Source organism: Sinocyclocheilus grahami, unplaced genomic scaffold (genome assembly GCF_001515645.1).
Source record: "Sinocyclocheilus grahami isolate Dianchi unplaced genomic scaffold, SAMN03320097.WGS_v1.1 scaffold928.1, whole genome shotgun sequence".
Classification (NCBI taxonomy): domain Eukaryota; kingdom Metazoa; phylum Chordata; class Actinopteri; order Cypriniformes; family Cyprinidae; genus Sinocyclocheilus; species Sinocyclocheilus grahami.
The window spans coordinates 204,232-222,279 of record NW_015506107.1 but is presented as its reverse complement, the minus strand read 5'-3'; the positions used below and the strand labels follow the sequence as shown (position 1 = coordinate 222,279).

At 37.7% G+C, this 18,048-nt stretch overlaps 1 protein-coding gene across 1 annotated transcript in view; it reads left to right on the top strand.

The window, feature by feature from the left end:
* The window catches only part of LOC107564380 (multiple C2 and transmembrane domain-containing protein 2-like), a 45,644-nt gene that overhangs the window by 16,238 nt on the left and 11,358 nt on the right, over nucleotides 1–18,048 (top strand). The window contains exons 12-19 of the mRNA XM_016249443.1: nucleotides 837–1,023; nucleotides 1,212–1,305; nucleotides 1,442–1,544; nucleotides 1,622–1,724; nucleotides 1,816–1,917; nucleotides 2,028–2,102; nucleotides 2,382–2,501; nucleotides 17,142–17,261. Coding sequence (XP_016104929.1) covers nucleotides 837–1,023; nucleotides 1,212–1,305; nucleotides 1,442–1,544; nucleotides 1,622–1,724; nucleotides 1,816–1,917; nucleotides 2,028–2,102; nucleotides 2,382–2,501; nucleotides 17,142–17,261 — 904 coding nt within the window. The remainder of the gene's footprint in view (nucleotides 1–836; nucleotides 1,024–1,211; nucleotides 1,306–1,441; nucleotides 1,545–1,621; nucleotides 1,725–1,815; nucleotides 1,918–2,027; nucleotides 2,103–2,381; nucleotides 2,502–17,141; nucleotides 17,262–18,048) is intronic.

The window sequence follows — 18,048 nt, the reverse complement described above, 5'->3', positions numbered from 1 at the left end:
AGCCAAGAGGAGATTGGTTTTCCTTTGCTAAAGTAAGGAAACTTTGCTTCCTTTGCTCCTGTAAACAAATGTTGATTTTCAGGAGACTCACAGGCGCATGTGCAACACCGAAATCTTACGTCATCCTCACGGAGCTGCTTCCGTGTACAACTGTTGGCACAAGCTAGATTAAAGTGATTATTCCATTTTGAATATGGATATTTTTCTCACAAAAACGCATCGATTTGCTACAGGAGGCCTTTGTGAGGCCTTTGGAGCCGTGTGAGGCACTTTTTATTATGGATGGATGCGCTTTATTTCACTTATTTTGGACTGATGCACTGCAACACCTGCTGACTGACAATTTTTTATATAACTCCGACTGGATTCGTCTGAAAGAAGGAAGTCATATGCGCCTAGGATGGCTTGAGGAAGAGTAAATAATGTGCTAATTTTCATTTTTGGGTGAACTATCCCTTTAAAAGTTTGAAAAAAGAGGGGAGAGTGGGGTAAGATGTGCCACTTTTCTCTTCAGTTGTCCTGTAGGCAGAGAGAAATTAGATAAAGGTACTAAAATGCCCAAGTATACTGTATTTCAGGATGTCTGCTATGTGCCTATAGCATAGTAATATGACATCTCAAATACAGGTGATCCAGTAACACAACTGTAGAAGTAAGCTATGATATCTTAAAAGGAAAGCTGAACCATTAGGGCATATGTAAACGATTTACATTTAAAAAAAAAAAATAATCTTTTTTTTTTTTAATGGTATTTTGTAATAGTAATTCACTTTTACTATCAGCAACACAGCTAACAGTCCCACAACACATGTCTGTTCACTGATGACTCTTCACAGGCTAGATATTGACCTGACCAGACTTCCTGTCAATCAGAGACAGTTATATACTTGTGTGCTGGACCCAAACAAGGGCAAACTGGTGTTTTTGGTCACAATGACTCCATGTTCTGGTGCATCCATCGCAGACATCCAGTCAGCTCCATTAGACAACCTCACAACCCTTCAGGAGACGCAGGAGAAATATGTGAGTATTACATTGTGCTATTTTAGATTTCCTTTTTTTTTGTTTGTTTTTTTGTTTTTAGTTCATACTTTTTTTGTTACCTTTCAACTCAATCATGTAAATTATTTGTAATTTCTATAGCTTATACATATTTGTACATTTATATGATTATATTTATTTTTTTAAAGATTAATTTTCTTTTTTTACAGAGACTGATGAACTGTCTGTGGGACTTAAAGGATGTTGGCTATCTTCAAATCAAGTTAATAAAAGCCACAGATCTTCCATCAACAGATATAAGTGGTACATATCTGTATTTAATATAATACCATAATGTATGTAGGGGATATTGTACAGTCAGTCAGATATTAAGTACAGTATATCCTATTATAAAGATTTATTCAATCATAATAGCGTTAGAATATCTTATCTTCATCAGGTAAAAGTGACCCTTTTTGTACTCTTGAGCTTGGTAATAGCAAACTGCAAACTCACACAATATCCAAAACCCTGAATCCTGAATGGAGAACAGCCCTAACATTGTAAGTTATACCGATCTTGTTGTATCAATATGCATGTTCATGGTAATGATATAACATTGATTTTGGCATGTCCTAAGTCCCATTAAGGACATCCATGATGTTCTGGTGCTCACAGTCTATCATGATGATGGGGACAAAGCTCCAGACTTCCTGGGAAAAGTTGCCATTCCTTTGTTGACTGTAAATACCACACAGAATAATTTTTATATTCATTGTTGTACATTTTTAATCGTGCCAATATTAACATACAATACCACTACTTTGCCTTTAGGTTTCTAATGGCCAACAAATAACCAGAATGCTGAAGAATAATAATCTATCAAGGACGACCAAAGGAAGCATCACATTGGAGTTGAATGTCCTATACAATCCTGTAAGTGCATCATATTAAATAAATATGACTATTTATGAATAATATGGATGATACCAGATAGCCTTTACTGAAAAGAAGATCATTCAATTTATTTTATTTATTTTTTTTAGATCAGAGCAGGTTTGAAAACCTTCCAGCCGAAGGAAACAACGTTTGCAGAGGACAACCCAAAGTTTAACAAAAAGGTGAGCTTTATCGACAACGATTACAGCATAATTTGGCACCATATTTTCTACTTTCTCTTAATATTAGGTTTGTTGTTGGCACCTTTAGAGACTCATTATGTTCAGTTTTTTACTCCAGCACCGCCTGAGGCTCTTTAGACACCAAAGATGACTTGACTTATTAATATTTATCTCCAATGAACCTTCAGTTTAAAAGCCTCTTTACACCTGAGTGAATGTCATGTTGTGAGCATTACGTCCTCAGGCACATCTTGCTAACTACTGCTTTGTCCCCATTAGCTTTTAGCACGCAATATCTATCGAGTGAGGAAGATCAGCATGGCCATTCTCTATACGCTGCAGTATATTAAAAGCTGCTTCCACTGGGAGAACACTCAAAGGAGTATTACAGCCTTCCTGGTAAGACTTCATACCACTGTTTACAAGATTTCAACTCTGTGGCCCTTTTAGTAACCTGAGGTTAGAGAACGCATCTGTGTAATCCCTCTTTGAAGAAAACGCTCTGCTCCGTAATAGCAACTGTTCACAAGACTGAAAACAGACCGTGCTCATTTGGCCCTGCCTTGTCAGGGTGCAGCCATAAAGTGTTGTGAATCAATGATTTATTTTATATATATATATATATATATATATATATATATATATATAAATAAATAACTGTTATTGAACACCCACCACAACAAATGGACGACCAAAAGGGGTTTTCTTTTCTTTTTTTAGGATTTTCTAAAAAATAGGAAGTGTGTGTGTGTTTTACTGGAATTGTTGCGATGTGTTAGGAGTTAGGCTTAGTTATGTGACAAGTATGGTGACCCATACTCTGAATTAGTGCTCTGCATTTATCCCATCCAAAGTGCACACACACACCGTGAACACACACTATTCAAGCAGTGGGCAGCCATTTTTTTGCTGCAGCACCTGGGGAGCAGTTGGGGGTTCGGTGCCTTGCTCAAGACCACCTCAGTTGTGCTATTGAAGGTGGGAGAGAGCACTGTACATTCACTCCCCCCACCTACAATCCCTGCCGGTACGAGACTCGAACCCGCAACCTTTGGGTTACGAGTCCGAGTCTCTAACCATTAGGCCACGACTTCCCCAGGGATTAGGGGTTAACACGTACTCGTTTCTGTGGTTATGTGTGAGTTTTAGGTTTAAATATGGACTTAGACATGTCCAGATACTGTTAAAAATAAGTTCTTGTCAATTAAACAGTGGCATAAAGGAGCACATGTGCTCTGGGTACATTGAGCTCTGGTGCTTATTTGAAAGATTCAGGTTTGAATCTGGTTTAGGACATGTCTTGATTCCGTTTCAATCATTTCATGTCAGTTGAATAGTGCCAAAAAGGAGGCAATATGCTCCGGTCACATTACGCTCTGGTACTTGTGTGCACCATTCAGGTTTGAATCGCTTCCTGTCAATTAAACAATAGCAAAAAGTTCAAAAAAGTATGGCAATGTAGAATCAGATTTGCTTTCATCCTTTGATCTGTTTGTTACATACACTACCATTCATAAGTTTGGGGTTGGTAAGACTTGTTTAATCATGCTAACCAATGCTGCATTTATTTAATCAAAATACAGTAAAAACAATAAAACTGTGAAATATTGTTAAAATTTAATAGTCGTTTTCTATTTTAATATATTTATAAATGTTATTCATTTCACATGATGGCAAAGATTAAATTTTAGCAGCCCAAACTCCAGTCTTCAGTGTCACATGATCCTTTCAAAAATCCTTAAAATATGGTGATTTGCTGCTCAGGAAGCATTTCTTTTTATAAAAACAGTTGTGTTGCTTAATATTTTTGAGGATACTGTGATGCATGTTTTTCAGGAATCTTTGGCGAATAGAAATGCAAAAGAACAGCATTTATTTGAAATTTTTTAGTAACATAAATGTCTTAACTGTCACTTTTGATCAATTTAATGTGTCCTTGCAAAATAAAAATATTAATTTCATAAAAAAAAAAAAATCTTACTGCTCCCAAACTTATGAATGGTAGTGTATACTATTAGTAATACTAGCAATAAACAGACTAATGCGTGAGCCCTTCCAATGTGTTCCAGCACACAGTGCTGTGTTTTATTGTAGCCAAGTAGGAAGCATTTTAAGCCATGCTATAACACACAAGCAGTTATTTTTAGAGGTTTCTTGGAGTATAATCTGCAGTCTCCCGTGCCGCTGCGGCTCGGTACTGGAATGAGCAGTGCCCCCCGAAGGGGAGTCATTGGAGGCGTGTGCACCCATCCACCTGAGGAGATGGGGTGTCAAGCTGGGAAGACGCGTGGGGCGTCCTGTTGCCAGCCCTATCGTTGTCTGCACACGTGGGGTTGAGAACAGAAAGAATATCATCTCATCTCCACTAGCATGTGGCCTGTTTCCGCACCACTGCGTTCAGAGCTGTGCAGGTGATGCTGAGGTATGGAGATGACAGGAAAAATGAAAATAGGGCACCTGTGTAAATCGTCCAAGCTTTAGAAACAATAGGCTGAGGGGTGAATCTCAACTATGCCTTTTTTAGGCTTTAAAGACAAATGTCATGTTTTTTTTGCACTCTCTCATGATGTTGCAAGGCAACTATAAAACAGCGTGTAACCCTCAAGGGTTAACAAACACATATCTGTCTTTCTCTCGCTGTATGGGTGTATGTATATCTGTAGGCTGCCGTAATAAGGTAACAGAGTCAGACATTGACAGATGCTTGCCTCTAAAAAGAGCATAATTAGAGGAGACCGTGCTTTCCTCTACATTTTCTCATCCATTCCATGTCATCGTAGTCATGTCAGCCGTTTCATTTATAATGTAGGCCTGTATACTTGGAATGTAGTACACAAAGTAACCAGTGAAGAGAGGATACTATTTACTTTGCAAACATATATTTAAAATACATTACAATACATTATTCATAGAGTCAGTGGAGTCTCTGTCCTTTAGCTTTTACACTTTACGCAACTTATAATGCATTTGCGGTGCTGCGGTTTCTTTGTCCAGGTCTGTAGGTTGCATAGGCAGCGCCTGTTCCCGGAACACACTCCCACCCCAGTGCTGGAAATCCCAGAGGTCACCACCCCGACCTGCACACAGCCGAGCGCATATACACGCTCCCTCTCGCAAAACACAGCTTTCATCTGTGGAGAGTGGGAAATATGTGTGTGGGTGCATGTTTTAGTTTGAATATCCTCTGCTTTGTGCGTGTGTATATATACACACAACTTTTCTATACTGTATAATAATATAATAGAAACTTTGATTGGACCTCAGAAGGAGGTAAACTTAACATATAAAGTTAAGTTTAACTTAAGTACACCTGTAATGACCCTAGTTGATTGATTTGGCCTTTATAACTATGAACGGCTTTTGTATTTTAAGTCTTTGTACAGGATGATCAGAATCGCCTAATGTCTGATCGCAACCAGAAACAAAAGCCACTGCAAAAATAACTTGCTGCTTAGGGGTTTTTGTCTTGTTTTCCAGGGGGAAAAAAAACTAAATTGGATGAGATATATAATTATGAGATAATTATATAGTGATTAAGATAAATATATCATGAATTAAATAATTACATGTATTTTTTAAATAATATTTTAGTTTGCTTGTTACACGTTACATGTACTTTAATACTAGTAAATTATACACAATTACAAGCAACTAACCCTAAACTAAAACCTAATCCTAACCCAAACTTTACAATGATGTACATTTTATTTATAACTTAATTGTATGATCACACAGTAAAAAGGACATCTTAAAAGTGTAATCTTTAAGTTTACATTTTAAAATTGCATTTAATTAAATATAAAACAATCTACAAAAACATAGTTGTTTTTCTTCAAAATGTTGTGAGGTTTGTTTAAAACAAGAAAATAAAAACAGTGGTTCGCCCGTTTCTTTTTGCGTAAATCCCCTGTAAATGTTCCTTTACATTTTTCATGCATGTCCACCCAAGGCACTGTTTTTAAACATTACCAGTCTCATTAGGAGTATCTCCATATGCATTTGCAAAAAACTCTTGATATATCTCCCAAAAGCATGCAGCCGTGCTCTCGAGTCGTAACCAGACAGACCGCTTGCATACATATTTTTATTGCTTGTTTATGCAACAGTAATGAGCCTAGAAACAGCACTTTTAAAGTCAGACAACTACAAGGAGTGTAAGAAGGAGGGCCATGACAGATGCAATCTTTATAAAATACCACTTTTTAGATGTGGCTTGCACTTAGTTTGAGAAAGATGAATGGGGCATACATACATCAGTGGAGACTGCAGATGGGTCACACAGAGTTCTCTGCTGCACGTCTCACTTTGGCCTGTAGATGGAGCTACAGCACTGTCGAAACATGCGTGCACACACTTTCAGGGGCCGATGATAAGAACAGGTATTTGTTGAGAGCAGGCCGATGACAATTCTGATGGTAAGCATTAAGCAAAGTCATTTCTTACAGCGCATAACACAGAGCAAACAGACTCCAAAAAGTTTCCACCACAGGCTAAATGAGCATTACCCATCCAGGCATTAACTGGCAAAATTTGCTGCTTCTGAACTCTGTAGTTTCAAGCATTTTCAATAAGGATGAAAGGGATCGAAGGGTGGGGAAAAAAGAGATTATTTACACTTGAAAGCTGATTTGGAGCTTTGCTGTCATTAGAGTGCATTTAAGTATTTAAGTAGAATTAATATTTTAACATATGAGCTTGCTTCGTCTGTCAGTAGTCTGGACTAGAAAGGAAAACCTGGACGTGTGTTTGTGTGTGTGTCTGAGATATTTTTCCCCCCCTTTTTGACACTGCCAGGTAGCAAGCGGTTTCGACATCATTTGACAGGCTGTGAAATGCTGATTGCTTCACATCACAGACTGTAAAGATGGCATCTGATGAATGTTTGATGCCGTGCAGCTGTAAACACAGTTGGCAGCTGTGACGGAGCGTTCTCTCTCTCTCTCTTCCTGTTTCTGTCTAACAGAATGGCCAGTGCCACATGATAGCAGGACGGGGGTCTGAGCAGGTTTCTGGGTCCTGAGGGAACACTATAAAGTTGCGGGCACGGTCTAAGCTATTAACTGGCTTACTGGGACAGCCAGGATTAGACTGATTATCAGCATTTCCACGACCTGATTCGTTATTCCAGTTAACTCGTGTAATGTCCTCAGGATAACGCAATGATCTTCTGATATTGAGGGGTTTTCCTGTATTGCACCTCCTGTCTGTGCTAGGGCTGTCAATTGAATGTTAATTTAGTACAGTTAATTACATAAAAAATATGCACTTAAAAAAAATTATACCTTAATTGTAATTCCCCAACAAGGATTTGTTTTTTTCATTTGAGGAAGGTTTCACTGTCAGCTGTTTAAAAACACTGTGTGGGACACTAAAAAGCAGCAAAACGTAATGGCCTTAGACATCCGTCAACATGTGAACGTAGGCAAACAACTACAAAGTAGTGCAGATGGAATGCAATCACTCTTCCAGTGTGATCTACTGTAAGTCAGCTTCGCTGTGGACTGTAGACCAATGATAAGCTTATGTTCAATGATATGGAAATAACAAAAAACATATATTGTTTTCTAAATCATTATAGTTAAATCTCTAATGATTTACTTGGTTTAATAATTTATTGTCCATAAAGTGGGGTGATCAGGACGTGACCTGCTGAATATATGTCCTTTGAATGCTTTAATTGAGCAATCACAATTAAATATTATAAAGAAAAAACTAAATAAAAATTAATTTAAATGTAATAATTTAATAATAATAAAGGTTTATGTTATATAGATACTTCTGTGATGGGTGAGACAGGCAAAAATAAACAATACATCGAAGAGAACATTTGCATACAACATCCAACAATAATATATTACAATTACATTTAAATGCCTTGGAGTGATATTTTGCCCAAAAATGAAAATTATGTCATTTATTCACCCTCATGCCGTTCCAAACCTGTATGACTCTATAAGATATTTTGCAGAATAGTGGTACACAAATAGTTTTGGTTACCACGGAGTTCTACTTTATGGACAAAATATAAATACTTCATATATTTCTCAAAATCCATATTTGATATTATTATACCACAATAAAAAGAAAGTCATACTGGTTAGGTTGAGTAAACAATGACAGGATTTTCATTTTTTGGGGGGGGGGCTGAAATGTCCTTTTGTTTATCTTAAATTACTGTAATTTGGGGCTTTCCTTACCAAATATTTAAATATGCAATGCATTTGATTATTTAGTGGACATAACATGTACTTAATTTACTTAAATGTTTTAATTGATTGACAGTCCTGGTCTCTGTGTTAGATTTTTGTCTGTCTGGGTTTTCTTTGTCCCTCACCTTTGTTTCACTTCACTCGGAAAGTTTCCCTGGACAGCTACATTGAAGCGAATGTGCGCATATGTGTGTGTGAGTCCCGCTGTGTGCCTCATGGGCTTTAAGAAACTGTCAGGGAGTTTGTGCTGCGAGTATGACAGAAGGGCGAACCCTTGATAGTGATATATGTGCACGAGCTCTTCCTGAAACTCTGGAGGAAGGGATTAATAATTAAAGAGCTGGATTTGAGCGGCCTCTAACAGTGCTGTGATGGCTGGAGATTTGACAGTGTCAGTGTTGTTATTGAGATGTGTATGCTCCGTGTCATCGTACCGCTCCTGGGGCTCAACGCCGATTCTGCCTTGACCCCGCGCGCATCCCTCTTATCCTTCACGCTGACAGTAGCACCACTGACAGCTCCTCCCTTCGTCTGTCTGTTGAATGCTTATTCTCTCTACTTATGAGTGTAGATTTTTATGATCACTCCATTTAAATGTGCGTGTTTACATATTCATTGTTTGCGTTGCATAATTTGTGTATATTTTTAATATTCTTGTTCCATCTGTGCATAAACATGCTTTAGCATAAACAGCTTGCATGCTGCACTCATTTTTTGCCGAAAAACATGCTCCGTCTTTAACCCTGATGCACATGTCTGTGTGCGTTTGCATGTTGTAATGACCAGCACTAACACGCTTGCCACCTCCACAGTCACAGAGGACAACCCTCCCCAGGCGCCCGTGGCCGCAGCCCGGTCGGCTGGCCCGTGACGTATGCACGCGTATGTGTTTGAGCTTCCGTGAGCCGAGCTGACACTCAGGGTGCCGCCCGCCCCAGGGGAGAAGGCTCGCATGGCAGATTTGTCACCCGTGAGGTCGCTGAATGTTAACGCTCCCAACATGGATTAAACACTGGTGGCCAGTGCGGCGGGGTGGGGTCGGCATGCCAGTCGCTGACAGGCACCACAGGGCTCTGTATGCTGGCCTCCACACAGCCGGTGACAGAGAGACTTTATCTCTTCCTCTCTTCCCCTCTGGGCGCACAGTCCACTCCAGCGCTCCGCTGATAAGGACATGAGCCACAGTCCAGCCGGCTGTTGCTGTGAATCACAAACACGTATCGTACACTTACAGTCTGCAGTGTGGTTGTAGGATCACATTCCTACACAAATTATATGCAACAGCTACAGTTAATCCATTTCAGTATGTTCATGATTGGGAATGATTCGATTTACAAGAAATTATAAATTAAATATAACTGTCTTCATTTCAGAATTATTTTTAATAATTTATAACTGTTAATTTTATCCACAATAGGCAGATGAGACCATTTTGAAAGAATTTAATTAAAATATTCATCATTGTGTTTTAAGACATGTTCACATAAATTTACATTCTGACAGATTAAATGTTTTAATTGCATTAATTAGCCACCAAAATATTCTGTAATATTATATATAAAAAACATATGACATAACATGATATATATATATATATATATATATATCTCAAATAAAACTTAACTGCTTTTAAAAGTTTTTTTTTATGAATGTTATGTCTTGTTTCTGGTCTGCACAGAAGGGCATATTAGTGAATAACATAATATTTATCTTTATATATTTATTTAATATAGATATATTATTATCTAAATATTTGAACATGATCACTTTCACATCATTTGCTAGTGCTGGGAAGACTGATCATTTTAGTGACTATCATTTGATCGAGGTCAGCAAAATGAATAAACTAATCATTATTCAAGTCAGTTCAAATGTTATAGTTTCAAAAGCCAAATTCCTCATGCATGTTTACATAAGCAATCTTTGTTCATATTCCGAATTAGGGAATCAGATCAATTATATATATAAAAAAAAAAAAGATTAGTTTACCTTCTGAGTCTTTAGTTCGTTAGTCACGTGACGCATGCAAAGAACAAATCGTTCACGAATTATCATTTGCATAGTTTTAAATCCTGAATGTCTCCAATTTGTAGATGGGCATTTTGGTAAATAACAGATATTGTTAAAAATAGATATATTAGTTTAGAAATATAAGCCTGATAGCTGTCACACCATTTACACAGTTCTGAATCCTGAAAGTCTCCAATCTGACCACAACATGTCTTATTGGTCTTACACAACCTTTTCTATGCATCTCATGCTCTCTCTTTTGTCTTTGTTGCTTACTGCAGACATGCATGACTGTAGCAGCCACTGGAGCCTTTGATTCACTGTAAATGTTGTAATTTTTCTGTATTTTAATCAAGACACCAATGTAGGTTACTCGCTTCATCCTCCATTTCACCTTGGAAAAAATCCAGAGAAAGGGAAAAGTGTGGCAATGCTGCAAGGATCCCCTGTTCACATTAAAGTTGCCCAGTTTCATCGGCTCTCTCGAACACACACATTAAGCCTGCAGCCAGTAGTCAGCCTTGTTAGATTTGCACAGATACGTTCATGTAATCTGGCATCCGTCCACAGCCCTTCGTCTGACCCTCATAAGGCAGGCTGGCACTGCTGCCGTTGTTTGCGTCTCGCTGTTGCGGAAGATAAATGCATGAGAGGGACACGAGAGACTCAAACCTCCCCTCATGGTTTAGTTAGTGCTCACTTGCTCTGAGAGGATATACACCCATAATAGATTTCCCCCTGTCAAAATGCACAAATCTGAAATGTTAATGCTCTGAGATGCATAACAAAGTTAACCATGTAAAGTGCTTCTTAAAAATTTGTTCAGCAGTCATTGAAGACATTGGTTAATATCTTATTCATTTGCCTCGAATCTAAATTGTTACAAAGTCAAACCCACTGAGACCTGTCTAGTTATTTGGTTTAGCTGTGTAATGGCTCAAAACAGTTTTGCATTCTTCATATGCATCTTACAGCAGTCCAATATGTCCAGTGTTATCTGGCTAATTCTCCCCACGTTGCTGTTCAGTTTAAGTATTCATGGACTCCCGACTGCTTCAAATTTAAACACCAACTTTATAGGACATGATACCAGCTCAGTTTGTCTTTCTGTGTTTATTAACTGAATGAGCTTATATTGATTTTATGAAAAGGATTTTAGCTAAACTAATCTCCCTTTATAAATTCCTGGGTTATTTTAGCCAGTCAGTGTTGTTCTTTTGTATACATGACGTACTGTAGTTACACAGTGGGTTCCAAAATCCCGAGACCATTAAAAACCTGAGATTCAAAATGTAATTATACAAAATATAAATATATATATATATAAACTGTTCTTTAAAGAAGTTATAATAATTATCAAATATATATATATATATATATATATATATATATATATATTCTCGATATAGTGTGTGTGTATGTACAGTATGTATGTATGTATATGTGTGTGTATATATATATATATATATATATATATATATATATATATGCACACATAAAACAAAATCAGTATATTAGAATTATTTCTGAAGGATCATGTAACACTGAAGACTGAAGTAATGGCTGCTGAAAATTTAGCATTGCCATCACAAGAAAACATTACATTTTAAAAATAATTATATAGAAATCTGTAATTATAAATTGAAATAATATTTCCCAATATCATTGTCTTTTCTGTATTGATAAATACAATGATCAAAATACAGTGAGCATGAGAGACATCTTTAAAAAACATTTAAAAATCCTACCGAACCCAAACTTTTCAACAGTAGTCCATTTGAAATAAACAAAATATTACAAAAAATGTGGTGATGATCATGAGAAATCCTTTGTGTCAGTCAATTTTGATTTTTTTATTTTGAAGCACAGTATGGTTTTTGGATGATCTCAAGTCGTACTTGTGAACAAACTTCCTGCAGCTTGAGTGCTACTGTAATTAAAGCAAAAGACATTCTGAAATTCATGTTAATTTAATCATTTCAACCTAAATAATGTTTGTGCTTCACTAGTGATCTCAGACTGTTGAACCGCACTGTACAGTATATGTATATATATATATATATAAAAAAAAAAATTATTTATTTTTTTTCTCTCTTTTTTTCTCTTTCTACATTTTCTGACTTTGAAATTCAGATGGATGGAGGTTATTGCACTCCCACAGTGATGCGTGTTTACATTTAGCAGTAGCTGTTGAGTGTTGTTTCCCAGCCCTCCACACCACTTGTGTTTAGTCTGTCAGTAAGTAGTCTGATTTGGTAGCCTCTCTCCACCCCTTTGCCGTTTAATCAATTTGCAGGATTGTATAAACTCTTAGTGAGGGCGTCTTTGTCCTTTTGTTCCTGCCATAGCTCTCCTCTCCCCCTCCCTGGAGAGCGTGGGTGGCATACTTCTGCCAGCCTGGCTTCGGCTCAGGACTTATTTTATTCACACTTTTAATCACTGAGTGCTTTATTATTAGGTATAGAAATTCCTCTGACCAGGGGATTGTCTTGAGAAGCCTCAGAAATACATTTAGTGCAATCATATTAGCTGCTTGCTAAAATATATCCGTCAGGCGGTTCTTAACCCCCTGCTAGGCCGGTCTTCCGGTGGTCCTTATTGGTGCCTGAGGAGAGGAGAAAGCGATCTCCATCACCTACAGCAGGCCACTCTAGTATAATTCAAAGTAATATTTTCCTCCTTGGACCGTCAACATATTTCAATCTAAGCAATGTTTAGGTTCATACAGCAGCAGAATATGTGTGTAAGCTTTGCTTAATAAAGTGTATATACATTTATGAACTGATAATTGCATTATTTAACCAAACTGACTCTCTTAAATGTCCAGGCCTCACACCTGCATTTATTCTGTGTGAACGGAAACACACTGGACAACAATGCAATAGCCTCTCTGCATTGTAATGGTTAACACACACAAGACAAACATGTAGTCTTGTGTGTGTTGCTTTTTTGGTTGGTTGGAGTAACTCGCAAAGTTGGAGATATGAGCTGTATGTCATCAGGTTTTAGATTGAGTTGCTGTCTGTGTGGTCTGGGGTTAACCCAAAGTCTGGGCTTATTGTTGCCAGATCTCACTAGAAAAACAATCAACTGGGTCTGACAAAACAAGCCCAAAATAACTCACTTCAACAAATAAGCCCAAGTACACGACTACTTTCTGGAAATAAGACTAGAAACATTAAAATCCGTCACTGCCCATATTTATACATGAAACAGCCCTAATACACATATAAGTGAACATGGCAACACTGACTGTGATATACTTGGTTAAAAAAAATTTAATCCATTTGTAAAGTGTTAACTGTAAGACTTTCTGGTCTTGTATAAGTCACCGTCTTTGATATTTGTTTCTGTCACTCACTATCGTCACAGGTGTTATTCATCACTGTCATATGAATAGAAAAGGTTTGACTGCAGTTATTTGTAATTATAGAAGAATTTAATCATGGCTGTTAATGGCTCTGCACCACCTTTTTACATTTTATTTTGTTTAGTCACTTGTTTCATGTAACATATTGGCTTAGTGTCAGCAGTGTGGCCTAGCAGTTAAGACGTGCTCTCTGTGGCCACCATGTGGAATTTATAGGTTTGATTCCAGTCATGTCACGTTCTCTGTAAGAAAAAAAACGGCCTAAAAAGTTCCGTTTAGTTCTATGTATATTTGTAGCCCATACATGTGACTTCACGAAATATTAGCTATTCTGTTTGCACTTAATGCACTTAACAAGCAGTAAAACATCACTGTGTCCGAAAGGAAAACCAGTGTACAGCTGGATTTCTTCTTCAATATAAATTAACTCTAGTGTCTGTCAGGGTTTACCTCGTCCTCCCTTTCCTTTTAATCACTGCACTAATAAAACGCAAACCACTTAGTGGAGAATTAGTTGAGTGTGTTTAGCAGGAGGAGTGTAGGATTTGAGTAGCAGTAACTCTGCTTATTAACTCAAGGCTATCAGACACCGCCTTCGCACTGAAATCGGAAAGTCTTTTCCAGATGTTCGCTGTTGCGTTTTTATTAGCACCGGGGAAAAGGCATGTCAATCCAGCATGCTTCCACATACACACACACACAGTGTTGGGGACGAAATGAAGACATTTTTGACAGGTTTTGTTTATCCAGTCATTTAGATGCTACATTTAGACACAAGACACGTTACTGTATCTCCGCGTGCTTTTATCTTGTCTACCAAGCCTGTGAGCAGTTGAGCGGAAATTTACATTAGTGGACGATTATGAATACCTGTGACAGATCCTCTATCTAGACTCCCAGGCTGCAAATGAATGGTCTCCTACTGTTGACTCGCATGGGAAGACAGGGACCAGGCAATTAGGCTTTAGTAGTTAATGTAGAAGCTTCTGCAGGCAGGGCAAGCAGGTTCAACTTTCCTGCTGGGCTGTCTCCAGGTTTTTTTCCATCTCAGCTCTTTCCCTTGCTCACTTTTTATCTCGACTTCTTTGGAAGGTATCACTTATGACAGCTAACCTGTTGATAAGCCCTTAGAGTTTATCTGAGGGTGAGGATGAAGGCGGGCCCCTCTGCATGGGGTCCCAAAAGCGGAAGCGACTACAGCGGGATGCTGCTCATATTCAACCTTCACAAGCTATAATACGATTTTCAGCCTGAGTAAGGAGTTAAAGAGTTTCAGCCATCTCCTTCGATAGTGTGACTAAATTTGTAATGAATTATTAAAGAAAGACCCAGATGTGTGCACTGTTGTTGTTGAGCCTGCGGGGGTTGTTGTCCAAATGCTCTGTGCATTAAGCATGATTCTCATATCCCTGGTGGCTGTGTGTGTGTGTGTGTGTGCAGGCATGTGTGAAAGTGAACCTAGCATGGGAGTGGCAGTAGGTAGACTGCCCCCAGAGCACCATGTCTGGCCACTGGCTGATTTGACAGGAACATGCTGGTACTGTACTACAGCTAAAGTAAGGCCTGCAGGCCCCGGCTAACTGAAGTCAAACATATTATCTCTAACAAGCCTCCAGCATGCCATGTAAACGCAAAGCCTGTTGTTCTGTGTAGGTGCAATCGTACAAGCTCTATCTTGTGACCTTCAAATGAAACCGGACTAATTCGGGCACAATTGTTGTTGCTTCGCTCCGCAACGGCTTGAGGTTGCAGCATCCAGCGTAGACAGAATTAATCATAATGGGTTTTATTGGCTTTTGATGCGTCACGTGCGGTGTAGTAACAGGTGTAAACATTCTGATTTATTGATTTATATTCAGGTTACATAGATGATTGTGCTGATTTTATTGTGAAAATACACTGATGTAGTGCAAATATTAATATTTTGATTATATACTGTACTAATTTATTTGGTCACACTTTAGTTTGGGGACCAATTCTCACTATTAACTAACTAATAACTATGACTTTTGCCTCAATAAACTCCTAATTTGCTGCTCATTAATAGTTAGTAAGGTAGTTGTTTGGGGTAGGATTAAAGGATCTAAAATATGGTCATGCAGAACAAGGCATGCTTTATAAGTACTAATAAACAGCCAATATGCTATATGCATGCTAATAAGCAACTATTTAATGGTGAGAGTTGGTCTCTAAACTAAAGTGTTATTTACCATTTATTTTTATTAAATATCATCATTTTCATATTTTAGTTCTTATTATGTTTACAGATTAATTGTACAGAATATATCAGTGATAGTCCATTATATTAACCAATCTATTATTTTTGAGACTATCATCATGTGCCTCTTTCCCATTGTATAATGCACATTTTCTGTTTTCAAATGTTTTTATTTATTGTGTGTACACAAACAGAAAAAAAAAATATTCGCATAGCTATGAAGATGATGGTGAAGGTAATCTAAATTAGAAGGTTATCTAAATCAGCTAATAGAAGGTATACCAAATATTAACCAATGCCAGTACACTGAAAATGTCTGATTCATGGTACCAATATATCGTGCTTCCATGGTTTTCTTTGAATACATGCATTAGTTGTAGCAGAACTGATTAAATGTTCTGACATAAAAAAAAAAACCTGCTTACATTTAGATGTTATGTTACAGATTGGTTGAATTGTAATGTGCAGACTGCATTTTTATAATGTTTCCTCCAAATGTTTCCTCGTTTTACAGTCGTCCCTGTGTGTGTCGTCTTATTATTTCTCAGGCTCATTAAGTTGCCACTAGCTGGGTTTAAATTCAGCCATCCAATTAGCAGCGTGCTGTGCAGTGCTGTGCTGTGGGTGTTGCGCACCTAATTCTCTTATGGAATTCTGAAGGATTATTCATCTTATTTCTACCAGGGGTCTACACAGTCTCTTTCTGCAGTGGTAAAACGCTACAACCGGCCCTCCAGCAGCCGTGTTGGTGTGCTATCAGTCAGGCAGCAGGAATGCATCGCAGTCAGGAAGCATTTTAAATGCAGTACATCAGCGCAGTGTGGAGGACCACTCCTGTCAGATGCTCCGTTCTGTCACGTCCAAATTACACACCACCAGCACAGTGTTAATCGATGCAAATGGATTTTGAAACTATTAAAATCTCCTATACTACACCACCCAGATGCTGTCACAGGCACCTTTATGAGGTGCTGGAAGGTCTTGTGGGATGCTCGGATACAGCTTTGCACTATAGTTTTCTTGTAATGATTAGGTTTAGAGTCCCTGTGTCAAGTCTTTCTATTTTCTAAGAGTTTATTTCCCATGTAAACTCTTAGAAATGCATATTAGAGGTAATGCATATGTGTGTGTGTGTGTGTGTGTGTGTTTTTGTGTGGGCAGCATTGCCAACTGTGCTGTTTGTGATTCTCATACCCTGTTTGATCCCCTCTATCTCTCACTGTCTTTATTAGATATTTGTGGTGACAGTGTGGCTTTGGGAGCTGTTCATGTTGCCTCTCTTCCTCCTCCTGCTCATTGGCTGGAACTACTTCCACATCACACCAGGCATGGCCAGCTACAGTCAGGACTTGGTGAGTGCTGTGATGTCGCCCACTCAGCTGTACAGGAAATGGTCTCTAATAAGTCAGAGTCAATACTGGTGACTCACAGGATTAAGAAATAAGCATACATTTTAAACCTCACAGATTCTATTGATGAATGATTACAAATTAATCTGTCTACAGTAGACAATGTATGTTGTCGTTTGTATTTTTTCACAGCCAATACACAAAAAAAGTAATACTGTGACATATTACAATTTAAAATAACTATTTTAAAATGCAATTTTTCCTGTGATGGCAAAGACGAGATTTCAGCAGTCATTACTCCAGTCTTCAGTGTCACATGATCCTTCACAAATCATTCTCATATGCAGATTTTGTGAAATAAATATGCTGGTTAATATATTTTTTGAGGAATCTTTGATAAATATAATTTTTTTTAAATGTCTTTTCTGTCACTTTTGATCAGTTTAATGCATTTCTGAATACAAGTATTACTTAGTATTAAAAAAAACTTACTGACCCCAAACTTTTGAACAGTAGTGTATTATATAATATTACATTCATAATAGTAAAACAAAAAATGACTGTATATTACACTATTATGTTATATTATTACATGGCTACTTGTCAAACAAACAAAAAAAATAGTCATGAAGTATTAATTTTAATTGAAATTATTTCATTATGTAACAAGAATGAGAATGGGGTGATATAAAACGAGCACCGGATATACACCTTGTATATTAAACCATCATCTGAATTTTGCTGATTGACCATTCAGAATGAAGTATTCTGAGTCATTAGGTGCAATTTA